At 37.1% G+C, this 19,017-nt stretch overlaps 3 protein-coding genes and 1 pseudogene across 5 annotated transcripts; all 4 read right to left on the reverse strand.

Moving 5' to 3' along the window:
• Positions 1 to 2,164: 2,164 nt before the first annotated feature.
• On the reverse strand, positions 2,165 to 4,923 carry LOC147506231 (uncharacterized). The gene is made up of 3 exons (XM_086558471.1): positions 3,790 to 4,923; positions 2,550 to 2,722; positions 2,165 to 2,456 (listed from the first exon to the last, which is right to left on the reverse strand). The coding sequence occupies exons 1-3, from the start codon at positions 4,591 to 4,593 to the stop codon at positions 2,327 to 2,329; spliced, it is 1,107 nt and encodes a 368-aa protein (XP_086414597.1). The 5' UTR covers positions 4,594 to 4,923; the 3' UTR covers positions 2,165 to 2,326.
• A 1,049-nt stretch (positions 4,924 to 5,972) lies between these two features.
• Positions 5,973 to 8,128, reverse strand: LOC147506232 (uncharacterized). Of its 2 annotated transcripts, none has more exons than XM_086558472.1 (2): positions 7,989 to 8,128; positions 5,973 to 7,124 (listed from the first exon to the last, which is right to left on the reverse strand). In XM_086558472.1, exons 1-2 carry the CDS (start codon positions 8,026 to 8,028, stop codon positions 6,685 to 6,687), a joined length of 480 nt encoding a protein of 159 aa, XP_086414598.1. In that variant the 5' UTR covers positions 8,029 to 8,128; the 3' UTR covers positions 5,973 to 6,684. The 2 variants fall into 2 exon arrangements, with proteins under 2 accessions (XP_086414598.1, XP_086414599.1); XM_086558473.1 differs by having other exon boundaries at positions 5,973 to 7,091; positions 7,989 to 8,096.
• On the reverse strand, positions 7,798 to 9,432 carry LOC147506233 (uncharacterized; annotated as a pseudogene).
• A 984-nt stretch (positions 9,433 to 10,416) lies between these two features.
• On the reverse strand, positions 10,417 to 15,846 carry LOC147506234 (uncharacterized). 2 transcript variants are annotated; one of them, XM_086558475.1, is made up of 6 exons: positions 15,271 to 15,846; positions 14,950 to 15,057; positions 12,139 to 12,300; positions 11,345 to 11,516; positions 10,902 to 10,975; positions 10,417 to 10,816 (listed from the first exon to the last, which is right to left on the reverse strand). In XM_086558475.1, the coding sequence occupies exons 1-6, from the start codon at positions 15,535 to 15,537 to the stop codon at positions 10,736 to 10,738; spliced, it is 864 nt and encodes a 287-aa protein (XP_086414601.1). In that variant the 5' UTR covers positions 15,538 to 15,846; the 3' UTR covers positions 10,417 to 10,735. The 2 variants fall into 2 exon arrangements, with proteins under 2 accessions (XP_086414601.1, XP_086414600.1); XM_086558474.1 differs by having other exon boundaries at positions 12,091 to 12,300; positions 15,271 to 15,714.
• Positions 15,847 to 19,017: the final 3,171 nt, after the last annotated feature.

The raw sequence follows: 19,017 nt of genomic DNA on the forward strand, positions 1-19,017 counted from the left end.
GCAAACTGTCTGCCATTGATTCACTCTTTTGGATGAATCAAGGGTCTAAAAATGCATACGCTGATCATGTACTTGTTTGCTACAACTTCTGATTTTTATTCTCTCCAAATTTACACTTTACAATGCATATATGACAAAAACTTATAAAAAAAAACATGCATACATGACTATAGAGAAACATAGAGTAAAAAGTTCAATCCATAACCCAGAGCAAAAGGCGGAGAACTTGAGCTCGGAACCAATTTGGCAATCTCAGACCGCTTTGCCTTAGCTGATGAACATGAGCTATATATTTCCTCTGCAACTCCAGCAAAGATGTAGCAAACTGCTAATGGTACCACGTCTGAGTGACTATGATGATCTGAAGAACCTAAATGTGTGCGTCTTGGTGTTAAGAACATATCCTCCGTTGTGCCATTTCTTTTGAACTCCAACACATGTGCATTTACCATTCTCAATCAGGACTTCAAAAGTTAATAAAAGGTGATTTCACAATGTACTTGTTTGGTTGGCGGTGTTAGGGCTGTCCTGGTCAATCCTAGAAGGCTGTTTGGATCCAAGGATTAGGTCCTATCTACTTTCATCCTTTTTGAGTTTCAGTAGGACGATCTCTTGTTCTAAGTTTCTCATTACCAGTGTATATAGAACTATAGACTAATAAACCCTTCCTTTTCTGATGTATTCAAACATTTTAGAGGTCCTATGTATCTAACGTTATGACTATTGATTGGCAAACCCGTTTTAAATGAGACCAGTAACTCTTTGATGCTAGCGGGCGGGTTCGAGCCCCAAACCTCTAGTATCATCACCCAAAGGTTTTTCCGACTTTGCTAGTCGGCACCTGCAATCCGATCAGTTTCATACAGCTACTTTTTCCCATTGTAGGCAACATAATTTCTAAGCTAGCTTTCTCTTCCAGGCAACACACATACTTGGTTGGGATTTTAGAACCGTAATGCTGAATCCGGCTCATACTCCAAAGGTTAGGACACCCAAGCTAGTGTTATATGAAAGTTGAAACTGGTAGTCCTGAAACCACCTCTGGGCATGTGTACAAAAACCACTAAGCTGCCATTTAGCCGCTACTCATTTACTTTGTTAGTGGGAAGATCACTTGAGAATCTGGACACATTTTACCTTGATAGCAGGATTGGTGAGTTGATTGTAATGGATTAATGGTGCAGTAAGAAACTTTAACACCTTACCAAACACCCGCACGAATACTTGGTACTGGTTAGTTGTTACACACTTACACATGGCAAATTAGTGCGTAGTAGATTCTTTGTCAACATGTTCTTTTCAGCCTCAAGGTTATGTTGGTATGTTGCTGCCAATTCAAGTATTTTCTTCCGGTTACTAGACATTTTCTTTGTATGAAACCTTATTCCAAATATATATATTTATTGTTAAGTAAACAAGAAAATCAAATTAATATACCAAATATATCATGAACAAACATTTAGTTCAACAAACGAACAGATTTTTTAGTTCAACAAAAAAATTTAATTTTCCAATAATTAAATCTGAGCCTAGTGATTATCCTAGTAATAATCACTATGTCCTTAAGACAAATTTGCTCCCTCTCGGTGCTCAAAGTTGATAAGCAATTGTCTTCCAAAATAGAATGAATTTCATTCTAAGAAATGTAGCACTTCAATTCCAATGAACCATGCGTACAAACACAACATCATATTTGTACTCGAACAGCGAAAAATTTGTAGAGAGAGAATGAACAAAAAATTAATGCAAAAGACTTTTTCCAAAAGTTATATCAAAAATATGATTTCGGTTGTAACTTTTACCAAAGGAAAGCAGTTTAGATATGTATAGTACTCTTAAATCTGGTGATAAAATGGATAGGGGGCTGGGTCATACCACCATTGGCATTCACACGGAGTCTTCAACTCCTTATCCCAGCCTAACAGATTGAAAAATCCTTCTACTAGATCATCATCATCTGTTAGTAGATTATTCATTAGAGGAAAACCTGCGGCAACTAAAGGATACGTGACAAATGAAATTAGTTCCTATATTGAAGGTTCATGTTTATAACTAGACCCTGGCCAGCCTTCACTGGCGTTGCTATCAAAACAGCACAGAAAATATGTGACCCCTAGATTGTAGTATTAACTCTTTGCTCTCAAATCTGTATAGAGCCGGTGAATACAAAAAACTTGCATTTATTTGATTAATAATGGACAATGTAAAACTTCAATAGAATAAAAAAGTGTCTTACCAAGGACACTGCGGTATACTACAAAAGTAAATTATGTATTTGCTTTCGGATTATCAGCGATGTAAACCATATAACAGTTTACTGAGACAATCAAGCACTTGCAAAAGTCATGACTCTGCTTTGTAAATGTGAAATTCCCCCACGATCTGGCTGTAAATTATCTTCCTCTTCTTCCTCTTCTGTTTCCCACAGGAAACTAGCATAAGCCGCATGAACATGACTGCAAACAGAAAACTTTGGTTAGTGACTTTGTCGAGTAACGACCATATATTACCTTCTACGAAAGATGAAATGATTTTGAGAATCTACACACCTATCCTGAGGGGCAACTTGAACTGCCCGCTCAAAGTAGCTACTAGCTCTTTCATGGTCATGATGCAGTTCCCACACTATCTTAGCATATTGTGACAACATCTCTCCATCTCCAGGATCTGATAGTATAGCACGAGAGTAGTATTCCTCAGCTCTCTGAAGGTCTCCCTTGGACTATATGAAACACATGAAATGGATATTAGAACAGGAATGTGGTATACGAATGCTGATTATATACTACATACTGTAGCTGCAGGGACAAAATACTACAAATTGGTTGATCTCTTTTATGTCCCTTCCTAATTGACGCACTTCTTATACTTTAACAGGGTTATACAATGTGGTATATGTACAGTGTTTACTTGCGTTGCCCCACTGGTTCTAGAGGTATTTCTCTACTAGTTTCTAGTAAAAAGAAGCATTGGAACATTACAACAAAAAAACTCATCTCTTACATTATCTGTTGCTTGTTAAATGAAACATTGTATTGGTGTTGGTTCGTTTAAGAGCTAAACAGGGAAATAAAACAGGACATAGCTGCAAATTGCAATAATATATAAGCAACAAACTAATCACTTAATAAAACTGTGCATCAAAGAATTGCCTTATAGACCATCTGTGAAATGATTAATACTGTATTAGATATTTTAAACTAACAAACCAAAGATAGAACATTACTTTTAAACATTAGAAAAATCAAACCAAATACTTAAACAAAAAACTCAATATCCGAATAATCAACCATTTGCGTTCTGCATATCAAAGTATTTGGAACCAATCTCCAGTTCAAATGCCCTGTCCCTTCTACTATGCCTACATATCCACCATTTTCACAATGGAGAGCACCTCCCTATCGACAAATTCCACAAACCAGACCCTCTTAAGGGCCAAAACACTATAATATGATAGTCAACTCCTTCAGGTTTCAGACATGTAATAACTAGAATTGCATAGTAGATTAGTAGATGGACGACAAGCCTAACATCAGAAACTAAACCTATTAACATTCATGAACTTAATTTCATCACATACAATTTTCATGGTCTTATTCATGTTTTCATACTCATAATTTCCCTTCCAAAACATCCAAAGTATTTAAGCTCCTAATTAAAAGCATGGAAATGATTGAATAAGATGCAACTTGAGCAGGCTCTAATAAAACAGCTAATGTATCAACATAGAAATATTAATTAGAAGTAACAAATAAGCAAAGAAACAACTAACAACAAAAGAAAATCTACCTGGTAAAGAAACTGAGCATAGTTCCTTAGAAACAAAGAATTCCCAGGGTTCTCTTCAACCATCTCCTTATAATACTCTTCCATGCTCGAATTGTCGCGGTCCCCTCCACCGATTTCTTGTATACTAAAATCACCACCACCAAAACCAAAATCCATACCAAGTCCCTTTGCCAAATAAAGAGGTGGACTCTTGGGCTCCCCTTCTTCTTCCTCTTCGTTGTCACCGAAATTATTCAACTCATTTCCACCTTCTTCCTCCATTACCAAGTCCATATTCTTTCCAAAACTAAACTCACCATTTATATTATCACCAATTGTAATAGCCCTCTTCAAGAATCCATATTTCTCACTCAACTCACCCTCTACTTCCTCCTCCATCTCTTCTTCTTCTTCATCCTCCTCATTTCTTGTACTATATACTGAAAAAGAAGGAATGGTTTGCAAAACAGAGTGATGAGGTTTTCTTGAAGATCTCAATGAAGGTTTATTGGAAGTATGGAATTCATCCATGTCAATTAAGCCTTCTAAATTTCCAGCAGATTGAGCTCTTCTCAAACCACCCAAGCTTCCAGTATTGGTTTCTTGATCTATATCAGAAAACCCGTTAAAGGAAGATGAGTTGCATGCGAATGAGCTGAAACTTGGATGAGCACCATGAAGGAATGATAGTCTTTTATGACCAGAGTTTGATAATGAAGGTTTGTTAATATTGTTATTGGTTGCGTCAAAATCTCTGTTTGGTGTTTCTGATAATGATGAAAGAAGTGATCCTAGAATAGGTGTCGACGAGCTCCTTAGCAACATTTTGTTTTTAAATGGTTTGGAAGAAGAGAAGTAATAATATCTTTCCCTTTATTTATATATAGTTATAGTTATATACCAAAGATATGGGAATGTATATAAAATGATGGGCTGTTAAAAAAAAAATCTTTTGTAGAAGCTACAAACTAGGTTGTACCACAAATTTAGGCCGTGCAAAGTTGTGGAGGATATAGAGGGAGATCTAATCAGATTTTTGTTTAATCATATATAAGCTTATAAAAAGGTTTGGAAGAGAAGTAGTATTGGGATTCTCGTGTTGTCATACCTGTAAATAACATTGTTAAATGTGTGATTTCTTGGTGTATAATTGATGTGTAGTTTGAGCATTACTCTAGTAGTTTAAAGCTAAGAATAAGATTTGATTAGCATAATTTCTAGTCTTTGTACATTAAAATATATATTTTGACTTGTTTGGAGATGGCCATGTAATTGCAGAGCAGCACGATGAGTGTGCAGCTTGTGGCAATAGCTTCTTCTGTTTCTCAGTTGCTTGATACACAACACGCAACCTACTGGCTCTGCCTCACATCCTAAGGTATATTATATTGTTCATTTTATAAAGCCATTCAAGGTTTCAAGCCTTCAAATTTTTCAACCCCGTCAAATATATTAGAATAACGTTTTAAACACTGGGGCCTGCTGAATAAGGACACAAGGCGATTCCAATTTCCAAATATATGAAAAGCACACCAGCGGTGGAGAAAGATCTACCCCTTTTTGTGGGGTAGAAAATATCACGCACTCCAACAACCATTCTATGCAAGTAGCCAATAAGTAGGTTGTTTCAAACTAAATAACAAAACATCCGTGACCACTTTGCTTTTTTTCCTTTCTTATTCTAAAGGGACTTGTGGCTGACCGTGAGTCAAGACTAGAAAATAAATTTTGAGATTTTTATTAGGAGAGGATGACTCGAATGTCAAATTGACACTTGCCAACCACATGCCCTTCAAGTACTAATATAGCTGTTAAGGAAATTGTCAATGAATACACTTATTTAGTATGCAACACAATGCGAAGCTACCAATGTACCATCGATCGAGCAAGCCCACAGGCTTAGTTTCTTGGGCTTTTGGAGTTACTGAACTTAAAGTCTCATGCAAAGACCAGAACACAATTCAACACTTACCTCATTTCTCGGTTTCTGATGTAATCATCGTAAAAGATGCACGTGCACCACATTTCCACATTGTTATTACTCATTAGAAAGAGTAAAAAAATCTCAAAACGAAATTTCAAAAAAGGCTTTAGAATAGAATATACTTAAGTAAACGGAGTGAATGTTTTTAGGAGAATTTCAATAGGAGATAGTGAAATTTATGAGTATTGAACATAAAAAGGAGTAACTAAATAGTGAATTGTTTTTGTTTTTGGTTTTTGGGAGTGAAGAAAAAAGATGAGTAAGGGATTAAAGAATTGAAATAGTGAATTGAGAAGAGATTCGTGCATTATAGTGTCTGGAGTGTACAAACGGCAGAATTTATGCCGTCTGTTGCAATTTAATATACAGACGGCATAAATATATACCGAACGAACCCGCTGCTAAAAGTTTCTATTGGACTGGTTTTTCGAATTTGGACTGCCAAATTTGGCTGGGCTGCTAAAGGGCCTATGTGGCACTTTTTAGCAGTCCAATATAGTTGCTCCATTGGACTTGCTCTCAAGCAGCTTCTCATTGGTTCAAACACTTTGTAGGCTAGATAAACAGTTTTTTCGGACAGGTAAACAGTTTTCCTGAGCAGCCTCTTCATCAATCAGGACATGAGGTCTTGTCTACAGCAAATAGTGGTATGTGACATCAAAACGCTAGCAACTAACTACCAAAACGCTAGCAAATGTGACATCATTGGCGAAAATTGCAGTTAGTCCACATGATCATCTTCATGTTCCCTTTCCATAATAGTCTGATTAGTGTCCAAATCATGCCCCTTAGTATTCTCAGTCCCACACTCACTGTTATTTCCATGTATTTCCCCAAAAAGTTTTGCAAGGCCTGTTCTTCCCATACCAGATGATATCCCCAAAGCCCCTGCTAATGGCACAACCATGTACTTGATTCAATCACAAGAGTAGTCACTGTTTTGGACAAATTATACTCACAATAGCACCAACATTTCCTTCGATAAGATTTTCATTTCGCATCCTCTGAATGCGATCATCGTGCACGGTATTGTCAATTGAGCCAGCCTCTGCCTCTGCCCCTGCAGTACCACTAATTGATAGCTCAGCACCACCACCTCGTGATACGTCACCAAAAATAGCACTACTGCATAGCTCAGTCTCACCCACTCCTTTGACAGCCACCTCACCACCTTCCACAAAGCCCAACAACATCTGCATGTTATGCTCACTTGCCTCCAAAGTCTCAAACTCACTTGCCTCCCTCATGTTTTGCTCACCTTCATTGCTAGTTCTCCCTAATTGTCCATTACAGCCCATATCTACTGGATTGGTACCTTCTTCTATACCGCCAACAACCCCTGGCAAAGCATCAGCACCCACTATTGTTGTGACTGGTTCAAGAAGAGATAGTCACATCACACAAACTAAACATGTATAAATGGCTTTTTCAGATAACTTGGATCACTTCTAGCCACATAGAGGCGGGCTGACGAGCCTTGACATGTTATCTAGAACAGTTGGTAATCATGAGATGAATTTCTTATGTAGGGACTCAAATTAAGAGTTGTACAACGAGATACCCAGGAATACCAGTCCATACTCCATACAGACAGACAGACAGACAGACAGACAGACAAAAAAAATCCCACAAATAAAATCAAATCAAAGACATAGTATTCATTCAGAGTCGGGAGTCCTAAATCTCAAGGGTATCAACATATGTACAGGACACCATAAGGAAAATTTAATTTAGATACATAAAGTTAGTCCGCTTCAATAAAAAATGATTAATTTAACATAATCTGAAAAAACATCATAAACTTCTGTAAAGCTAAAACCGAAAATTTTACGATCAATAGGGGTATAGCATACAGCACACTTCAATTGTCTGTTCAGTTCATATGTCACAAAACTATGATAAAATTTCATTCCTAGAAAAACAAACTTAATTCAGCACAGCAATCTGATTCGTAATAGCCTAATTATAAAGGAAAAGGAACCTTAATTCCGTATGATCAAGAGAACATGCTGAAACATGATTTTGCATGAAATACAGGAAGCAGATAAGATTACAACCATCTGGAAAATGCATTTAGGAAAATAACAATTCATTTGGCACTTGGTTTTTCGGAACCACACAAGTAAGAAATCAAAACCAAAAAGTAAAGTACAAGGTCAAATACACATTCTGATTGTAATTTTCTCAACAAATTTTAGGGGAGAAAAAAAGTACTCAACTTTTGTTTGAAATTTACATCTGTCCAATAATGGCAATGGTTGTAATTTGTAAGACATACAACTGATACAAACATCAAAACGATTTAGAAGTGTCAAAACTGCTTCCTCTTGTTTCTAAAGATCTTGTCTCTGTTGGCCTAAACAAAAAAGAAAGCGATGAAACCAAACCCTGCTATTGACACCGAAGCCCAAGGAAAAGGAGGATCCTTAAAACATACAAGAGAGGCTTCCAACTCTTGTGATGCTTCGTAAACAAGGGAGTGAATGGCATATTCGTCATGATCAGAAGACCTAATGAAATACAAAGCCATCTCAAAATCATAATGAGACATTGCAGAGACTGCTTTTTCTAGCTTGTACTTGAGCAGATTCCACCTCTGCACAAACTCAGCGTGTTGACCTTTCCTAAGAAGGTACTGATATCCCCCATGAGCTGCTATCACCTCAAACACATCAAGAACCCTAGTAATAGTGTAATTCAAATATGTCAACAGAACATTTCTGCGAACTGCGTCCTTCTATACAAACGACAATGATGAAGTCTCAGAAAACAACCCGAATGGCGTTTGTCCAATACTCCATGTATAATCCACCAGTGTACTATTATGTCTAGGACTCCACAGCAAATGGGTTGGCGCGACTCCCCACATACTTTGTAGGATAGATCCTACTAGTGGCTTCACAAGCTCGCGTGTTTGTGTGATCACATGACGACCATTGCAGCTATAATCACTCACTGTCTGAGTACTCTTAGTCCTTACCGCAATAACCATATCCTTAAAAGCAACAGACTGGTGGTACCGATCAAGCAGCATCAATTTATTCAAGTCCAAATCAAACACATACACAGGAATAACTCTACCAAACTCCTCGTCTAGAACGTTTGCTGCCTTCTTAATCTCACCTTGCGCATCAGAAAGTATCTGATGCAAACGTTTTGAATCCAAATACTCACTAACAATCAAAGTATAATTCTCAAACAAAAACCTCGACGTGTAGGAATTTACAGACCGCGAAATAGCATACGAACATACCGAACTTTCCTCAAAAATCACATTCTAAGTTCCTAAACTTGAAAGACTGATCACCCAACAATAACCCACCATTACTCACCTCATCCATAAACGTCCTCTCAACAGACTTCCAATCTAAACCACTCATATCCTTATTCTCAGCACCATGAACACGAATAAACTGAACAACAAGTAAATTCTCATATGTAACAGGTATTCTCAAAGAAGGAACTAAAAGTACCTGATAAGCACTCCAAACCAACGACGCCAAATCCACTAACAACGTTTTCTGCGACTTGGGCCGTCCATGTAAAGCGGCCAGTGGATGAAACTCGCCCCTTGGAAGAACCCCATCACCCGATAAAGCCGGACCATAATCAACCGGCCCCGCGGCCAAATCAATCCAAATATACCTATCTTTCCCAAGGAAGAATCCCCAGTCCCATACTTATAAGCATAACCTCTCTCTTGAGAATTCAAGTTAAGTAAATAAACATATACTCCATTCGCGGGAATGAAGACTAGACCGTAGGAGAGTAGACGGAGTTTGATCGATTTGGGACTTAATGGTGTCGAAAAGAAGGGAAGACAGAGAAGGAGAAGAGTGTGAGATGTCTAAATGAAGAGAGTGTTTGATAGAAAGGTGGTGTGGATTATAACCAATGATCAGAGAAAAGGGTATTGGAAATGAGGGAAGATAAAATTTGAAGGGAAGGAACCAACTAGTTTTATGTGGAGTGGGATGGAGATTTGGAGAGAAGGGATGGTGGGTGTGGAGGAGAAGAGGGATTTTTTTAGAGAGGAAGAAGTCACTTGTGGCTTTTGGGTCTAGATGGGATTGGCTTGTCAGGAATGAGTCTAGGCCTAGGATTGGGAGGGTTTTGGCTGTGTATGGGTTTAGGAATAGGAGGATTAGGAGGAGGACATTTTTTTGTTTAGGGTTGGAGCATGATTTTTTAGGATTTTGGAGAGAAAATGAGTTTCAGTCAAGATCCATGGCGAAGCTCATTTGGAATGTTCACTCAATGATATATTTAGTTATGGATTGTAGGCCCATTTAAAGTCAGAATTTGTTTGTGGGCTCGAAATTGATGGCATCGATTGGATTGTGATTTTGGGACAACAGATGCCTCCTGCCCAGAATTCTTTTACAAGTTTCCCACATACTACTACGTAGCGAATCCTCAACTCCACTACTTTTGACAGGGAAAATTTACTTGGTGATAATCCGTGGTGATAATAAAGTACCAAAATGTTATTTGGTTTGTTTTTGTGTCCCATCTTCTCCTATTCATCCCTCTTAATCTCCCATTATAAAATTTGGAATGTGCTCAATGGATTTACTAGTAAAGTACCAACTTTGACTTGTCCCTTGTACGCTGTTACTCCCATTATAAAATATGGAATGTGCAAACACTACACAGGTGGACCGTTGCAAATTGTTAAACATGCTCTTAAGTTGATGGCTGAAAAATCAGCATCTCAAAACAACAGCACTAGTATGAGCGCTAAATTATATCCACACTACACATATCGTGTCATTCACCGTGTCTCCACAAGTACGGTTTGAATGAGGTTATAAACTATAAATTGGAACTTTTATGTCGAGCTCATCAGTAAACATATACCACATAATTGACATTTCATGTTTACTAAAATGAATTCATCAAAACTCATGAGCTCAGAACTTAATAAGCAGAAGTAATTCATATCATGGAGCAGAAGAAGCTACAGATCAGCAGAAAATATGTTCATCCACGAGATGCTCGCTTCATGAACCCCTGCAATGAGCTGCCTATGCCAACACCAACAGCTTCTGCCAAATACTTTGCCTACAAAGACTTGTCATCAATGTCAACATTCACAAATTAAAGCAGTACCCATAATAACAAACATAATGAGATGTAGTGAGATTACCTCTTGAACAGTCTTCCCCAGATCAAATGCATCTTTAACTCGATTGTTCAAGAAGGACCACGTATCTCGAAAACCTATCATTCAGAACCAGGTATAGATAACGGTTCAGTTGAGGTAACACTAGAATGCAGGTATACACAAATGAAGATTACTTTACACAGTTCCAGAGGGGGTGTAAACTAATCAGATCCTTCTTTAACAAACACTTGTTAAGCCAGATCCACACTATCTACTATTGCACTTAGCTGAAAACATACAAGTCTTCATTGCAAGAGTTTAATCCTCATACAAAAAACCATACGCAAACAGTAGAAAAGAGCACCCACAATTAACCCTCTGCTTGATCATCCAGACATTGGTATCACCATATAGTCCAGTTATGCACCAAGCATGTCCAGTCGAAAAAGAAGAAACTAAAATCACACCAGTAAAGAGGATATTACCTGGTGACTTATCAGTCAGCATGTAAATCTCTGTTGCAGAATATAGTCCTCCAAGGGCAGTGCGCTTCAGATACCAGTCGACATCTGAGGCCTGATCACCGGCAGCGTGCCAGATTTCATCAACCAACATCGCTCGCTGTTTGAAACTTGTTGGGATATTTGGGGGTAGAGCCTGATAAAAAAAAAATAAAAAAATAGTGGAATTTTAGCTTTGAACATACGACTTTTAGCCGTATTAATTTTTAGAAAGCAAAAACTCAGAAGTTTTCATGAATCATTGAAGTTTGTATTTTTAAAAAGATGATATCATGTAGCCTTATACCCTTCTGGATAATCTTATAGGATAACATGAATTAAATGTATAACATTTTCTCATAATTGAGGGTATTCAAGTCCTACATGGGCCCGTTCCTGGACACGTGTATCGGTGTCTGACACGGCAACCTATATAAGTAGGACACGGGGACACAGCTAATCAAAAACAAATATGATTATTCTTTAGTCACAACTAATTCATGGGCTCAAGACCTTACAAGTTGTCTCCTTACAAAAATAAATAACTATGAAAGAGGCATCTCATGGAGTTGTAACTATGTAAATTTATTATGTTCTTACTCTTTTAGGGTCTAGAAGAAACCCTAGCTAGAAATCATATGCACAACGTGTGTCCGTGTGTCTGACACGAGTAACCGAGTGTTTGTGTGTCCGACACAGATTGTTTTAACAATATGGAGTGTCCATGTTACAAAGGTAGTACAGCTAGTAGCTTCACAAGACAGGATCTCATCAGACACCTGAATGCTTAGTGCTTGAGGCCACTTGGCTATGTAAGGAGCTTGCATCTCCAGCCGAATCCGAACAAGCTTTGCAATCCTCTCACTTTGTATCCGGTTTTTCAAATCCTCTTCCACGTCAATTCTGTCGATCAGTTTTTGTAGGCAGTCATCCATAAAATACTGGAACAACAAATTGAAGAAGTCACATAAAAAGAATATGTAACAGCCTTATTTCGACAAGGTACTCAAGTTCATCCCTCAAACTTCAAGTGCCTCTGAAAAGTGCATTTAAGAAAACAAATTACGAACAGGAAAAAAGAAGATACAGAAAATGAACATCAACAAGAACCAGATGCGTTACTTCCATTCATGAGTCATGACAAGACTCCAGCAAAACTAATCAAACAAAAAAGAGTAGAGAGAGAGAAACAGAAACTTCAGCAACGCTTATATTTTATAAATTAAGAATTATATGATATTTAATGGAAGGTAGAGAAGCACAGAATTATTTGTCACCAAGTCAGTCATACAAACGACATCGATATGACTTCAGAAAACCCTTAATACTAGAACCGAAGTTCAGTAAACACCTACTGTTCCTACATATCTATACTCTTCTTTTTTAATTTTGTGTGTGTTCCGGGGGTGGGGGGGTAAGAGATAGTTAACTTTTACTCACGTTTCCAGTTTGACAATTGTCACAACGCAACATCAAAATCTTGTCTGCTTATCACCTTAAAACTCCAATGATGACCAAAAAACATCTATTTAAAGAAGCCATTGATCTGGCAACATACGTATCCTAAATCTCCAACTCTAATGATCATACTCTTAGGGAGGTATGTAACTCTTTGAAGTTTAATCAACAGTAGGGGTCTGTCTCAACCCCATAACCATTTCAAAAAAAAAAAGTGTCCTAAATCTCCAACTCTTAGTGAATTATGACCAAGAAATATGATCGTAGCACACAACCACTGCACATAATTTCCAGTAATGGCAACTCTAACATCACACTAGGCTAGCACATAACCCTAAAAATTTGTCATGGTTAGACAGCAAATTAAAGTGTTTGACCAATGAAAAAAACAGATGAGAAAATGCCAACAGTCTATAGAAACGCATGGACTTAAAATTCTAACTATAATCACAAACAACTGCAGAAATCTCGAACTAAAATGTCTCATAACCACAAAACTCGACTCAGGGAAGTATCTGAAATCCCATGGCATCAAAAACTCTAACTGTGGAAGCACATATTCGTTGCAATCTCCAGCCATAACAGTCCTTGTCCTAAGAGTTCCACTCGTGGCTTCTTATGGCCTCTTCAGTATCTCAAGAATGCAAATTGGTAATCACTTGTTGGTAAAAAATTTGTTTATCGACTGAACCCTACACGCATGGGAATCTCTACATTTGTTATCAAGTAATGCTGAAAACATGTCTAGATTTTTTTTCATGTGTAGCTCTGTTGGGATGTCAAGAATCAAGATCTTCATCATGTTATGATGACTGATCAATTACAATCTGATTCAGAAAACTGATCCAGCTCTCACCTAAGCAGCCTTTCCAGCATGCATATTTAGACCTTGCATCACTTCAAGTTACAGCATCCACATCTCAAAGGAGTCCAACAAAAACGTCAACCACCTAAAAAGTGCCGAAAAAGCTTACGCTACACACAGCCAAACAGCTAGAGCCAATCACAACATATCCAAACCTAGAAATTGGTCCCATCTAAAAACAAATATCTCAAAATGACAATTTCTAAACACCTTAGACTGTTGAGATAAGAGGGCTTTGAGAGACATAATGTGCTACTGTGGATGAGCACATTAAAAGTTTTTTTAGTGAATGGGTTATCCAATTGCATATATATGAATTGTTCACAAGAAAAAAGTGCATTCCTACTTTGGACCACCTGACAGTGAAACGTTCTAGTCAGTTTCTACTTACCAGGATCTACTTAACCTTAGTATCGATCCAAAGCCCTCTGTGAATCCAAACTCATACACAGCTTTCCAAATTAGACGGTAGAATAAAAGTCATCCTCAACAAAAGTTCCTTGTCTATTCTTCTGATTCGTAACTGGCTAGGAGAAATTGCTTATGGTATGGGGGGCGAAAAAATGGATACTCACAATATCACTTAGCCAAATACCTTCTATTCCACTTTAGCCATGCGTTAAAATTTAATTATTCTGTGGATCTTCGGTTCTAAGGATCTTGGGACATGGGATTAAGCGTATAAAGAGCTTTAAGGGGAATAGCCATCCGTATTCCTAACCACCCTATCATAGAATTCAGAGGAACACATATACAAAATGTACCAACCCTAATAAGTCCATGGCGTTCTTTGCTATAGCAGGAAAAGCAGACCCAGGTATCGACCTTGCAAGATCATCATTACTCCATATGCTAGAAGCCTGAAAAGGATTTACGTCTCAACTAAGGTCTATCAAGTCAATGTAAGAAAAAGCAAAACAAGGACCTACATTATATAGGCGGTGTCCAGGAGCCCACTGATCAAGCCTAGGAGGTTTGGGCCAGCAAAGGATTTTTGTTACACATACTGCCAGTGGCTAATGTAAAATATGTTCTATAAAATTGGGGATAACACATGCAGAGGCTACCCTGGAAAGGAACTGCGACTCATCATTTACCAGAAAAACACAACAAGTCTATCAAATCAACGTACGTCGTAAGATAAGCATTTAACTCTATTTTCATGGCAGCATTAGTAATTCATATGACCATTGTTCATCACACAAGCAAATAGATTGCATGTTTGTATGTAGCAAAAAGTATGATATTAACAAAAAAACTTTAATACCTCAACAAGTGTTGCTTCTTTCCTGGGAAATGATCCAATTATTGCAGGAGAAACCCCAACCTCTTTTGCCCCTGCAATCATTGCCGCTTCGCTCCATCCCAACCTTACCTAATCCAAAATATCAAACCATGAGATTATTTCCCTATCCCTAGTATGAGGAGCCAAACGTATCAAGACAAAATTCTGCTATTCCAATTAGTTTGACACAAAATATTTGTACTAGTACTGACAATAACAATAATGAAAAAATAAATTTTTTACCAACGAATGGTCATATTTAAAATCATAAACAAACAATAAAGTCAGATAGGATGGACTAACCACATGACGAAGAGCTGCTTGAAGAACTTGAGCTTGCTCGTCTTCGTATTCAACTCCTCTTCCCCGTTCTCCTTCTCTAAAGCTTTGATCTCCATGGCGATGAACCTCTTCTTCTGTTTGAGTAGGTGTTTCCTCATTTTGGTGAGAGAAATGAGGACTGGAGTCAGTTGAGAAACGAGAAGAGATGGGAGGGAGAGCCAGGAAACGACGACTACTGGTATTACGGCACAATGGAACAACGAGACGTTTCACCACTATTCGATTCATATTTTACTCGAAACTCAGTAATAAGTTTGTTCTAAGGTGAAAGAAAAGATGTGCTACCAGCATGAACACTCCATAACAAAATAGCATTCAATGATTCAAATAGTAAAAAAAAAAAAAAAAAAAAATTAATGTTTGTTTTGCTTGTTTTCCCAAGTCACATTGACCCATATGGAAAACACAGAACCAGATTTCCAGCTAATTGGTTTTCAGTGTTGGGCGAAATTGGAGAGAATTGGGTGCGATAATGGTCTCTTGCGATTTTTGTTCTATTTTTGTCTTTTACTTGTTTAAGTTATTAAGTCCCAACCCCAATATATCCAAATTAGGCTTAAAGCATAATTAACTCCTAAGCACTAACTAATTTGACTTAGCGTCGAAATTATTTTTCCGGCCCAACCAGCTTAATTTAATTTCCTACATTCTATCCCATCGCAGGCTATAACGATAACTCCACTCATGCGCGTAAAAGTTCGTAACTTCGTCCTTCGAAAAAAGCCGCTAACCGACATTTTTGTCAAATTTTCGCATATGAGTTGCTTACCTAACGTGGCTTATGAGTCTGAGTTAAGTTTCATTAAGTTACGTAAGTTGGAAATGTAACCCGACCGACCAATTACCTAAATGTCCCTAGGTTAAATATGAAATTTACGAAAATACCCTTAACAAAAATTTGAGTCTTTACATGTTTTTACTGATTGTATATTATGTTGAGGTATGAACAGTGATTGTTTATTGCTCATTCCTCAAATAGGTATAAGTACGTGTTCATACTCCAATAAGTGTTCTTATTGATTATATATTATGTTGAGGTATGAACAGTGATTGTTCATACCCTAAATATGTGTTCTCACTGATCATAGATTATGTTGAGATATTTACAATGATTGTTCATAGCTTATGTTGAGGATTGTTCATACCCCAAACAGATATAAACAATCTACCCAAATAGATATTCTCACTGATTATAGATTATGTTGAGGTAATTGTTCATACTATATATGTCGGGTCGTTTATTATTTTGTGTTAGGGGTAAACTTGACATTTTATCTATCTAAGTTGTTTTTTATTTCGCATCAAGAGTATACTTGACCTTTTATGTACCCGATCCTTGTGAGTGATTAAAAAAAAGGTGGTTTTGAGAGTGATTTTTTTGTCCATTTTGTCTTTGAGAATCACTCTCTACAATATATTATTATTGCCCCATTTGCTACTAGTAAAGATACAATCTACTAATTGACCTACTTAATTGATCTACTAATGATAACCATTGATTTACATTGAGACACATGTCAGTGTGTATTCCAATGCAAACCAGTGTTATCCAAATAGTAAGTCACAATAGTAGGTCTAAAAAGTAGGCCTGTGTAGCATCACTCCATTTTGCTACTGGTCCTAGCAAGCGAGAGCGTGGACATTACTTAAGTATCTCTAATGGTTGCGTTTGATAGCTAGTGGTGTTTTTGAGGTGGGACAAACAAGGTTGGCTCTAGGCAGTAATCTCCATAGGCAGCCTAGGACCCCATATTAATGTCCATAAAAAATAAACAAGGCCCTGCAAAGACCCTAAACACTACATACAGTCTCTAAGCCCCATCTAATGTCAATCCCTTTATTTTTTGTTTAAACAAAGAAGGAGTCCAAATTTGTGGATAGATTTGTCTACAAACAACACATTTCTATTGGTCAAATTCATTTTCAGGCAGTTTAAATTAATAATATTTTTGGGCAGTAAAACAGTTTTTTTGGGCAGCTACTCCACTTGTGGACAACAAACAGTTGCCTGTCCACAAACTTATTATGAACAAAGAAGTGTTCATCAACAAGATTCAAACCCAGCTGGTTTAGATTAAATGTGTAGCACTAGTCAACTAATTAAGTTAGTGGCATTTAATATAGTGTATAATATGATCAATAATATAGAAATGTCTTATTGAAAAGGCCCTGATTTTGGAGCTCGCTTTGGGCCCCCAAAATCTTAGTGGCGACCCTGGGGGGCATACTTTAGTGCAATGCCAATAAAGATAGAGAAATACGAGAGAGCATGTGAAGCTAACCAACACAGCTTCATACATTTTTATTTATTTATTTATGTATTTATTATACATTTGGGTTTTCAACACCAGAAGTAGTTAAACTCTTAAAGATGGTGCAGAAGGTAGTGGACAACAATATAATGTCAGCTGGTTCCAATGAATATATATTTAGGAGGATATGATCATGGTCGCCTCGAGGGTAGACAATGATAACCCGTAAAAACTCAACTAGATTACTCTAACTTAATTCTTACGGTATCAATTATTTTCTTACTCTCACATATAAACTTATTCAATATATAGAGTCAGGATTCGTTCCACTCTTAAACCATCAAGACATAAACGAATTCAATTAATCAAACAGAAGGAACAATGGTGAGAGTAATGTGTTGTGATTTATTTAAACTAAAACAAATTATAAATTTAACTAATTTAACTAAGCAATTAAAATGTTAATTTAATGAATTGGAAGAGCATAAAGGGGAAAAATTTTCACCATGCAATTCGATTAGCTATTAGTTAGTCATCGAATCGAATATTGATCCCTAGTGAATACCAAGTCCTCTCGAATCAAGGTTCCACTAGCATGAGAGTTTAGCTCCACCACAAATCTCTTTGATGGTGGCTCTAAACTCTAATTCATCATTATGAGGTTTATCTCTAAACACTTATAATAATGAACTTGAAATTTTATTCTAAATAACAACTATTCTAACAAGCAATCATCCTCACATGACTTCCTTAACCTCCTCTAATGGAGTTTTTAGCCTAGTTTTATTAGATTAATTAAAAATAAACAATAATAGGAAAACATAATTAAATTAAATTAAACTTAAAATAAACTTGATTAACGAATAGAACAAATAGTCTAAGAATCAACATGAATTAAAATTGAAATTACAACTAATGTAGAACTAAAATTATGAATAACTACTTATCAATTTAAAACAAACTAATTAATTGAATGTGAAAACTAGATCTAAAACAAGTTATTGGAACTAATTAATGGAGTTTAACCTAATTTCCTTTCTAATCTAGGTCTCCTTAAGAGTTAAGTTTTTTCCATACAAATGGAGGAGACCAGATCCACTTTTTCGTGCATGGGGTTAGAAACCATGTTTTGGGCCGGAAAATCGAGCCCAAAACCCAATTTCTTTAGTCCACAGAGGCCTTTTCAGTTGGATTTGACTTCCACGGACTTTTCGCCCACTTTTGCTCTTCTGATTGGGTCAAGACTTAGACCACTGGAAAGCTCTTTCTGAGCCGGTCGTTTTGACATAAGGTAGGCCCAATTCTGAGGTCTGAGTCCAAAGATACGGCTTTTGGAAGTTCTGCTGACTTTTGTGCACTGTTTCAGTCCGCGTTTACTTTGACTTTTCAGCTTTGACCGGGCTTTAAAAATGTTTTTTCTCCTTGAATCTTGGCCTTTTATCATATAACTTCTTAG

Source organism: Coptis chinensis, chromosome 4, assembly GCF_015680905.1.
Source record: "Coptis chinensis isolate HL-2020 chromosome 4, ASM1568090v1, whole genome shotgun sequence".
Taxonomy (NCBI): domain Eukaryota; kingdom Viridiplantae; phylum Streptophyta; class Magnoliopsida; order Ranunculales; family Ranunculaceae; genus Coptis; species Coptis chinensis.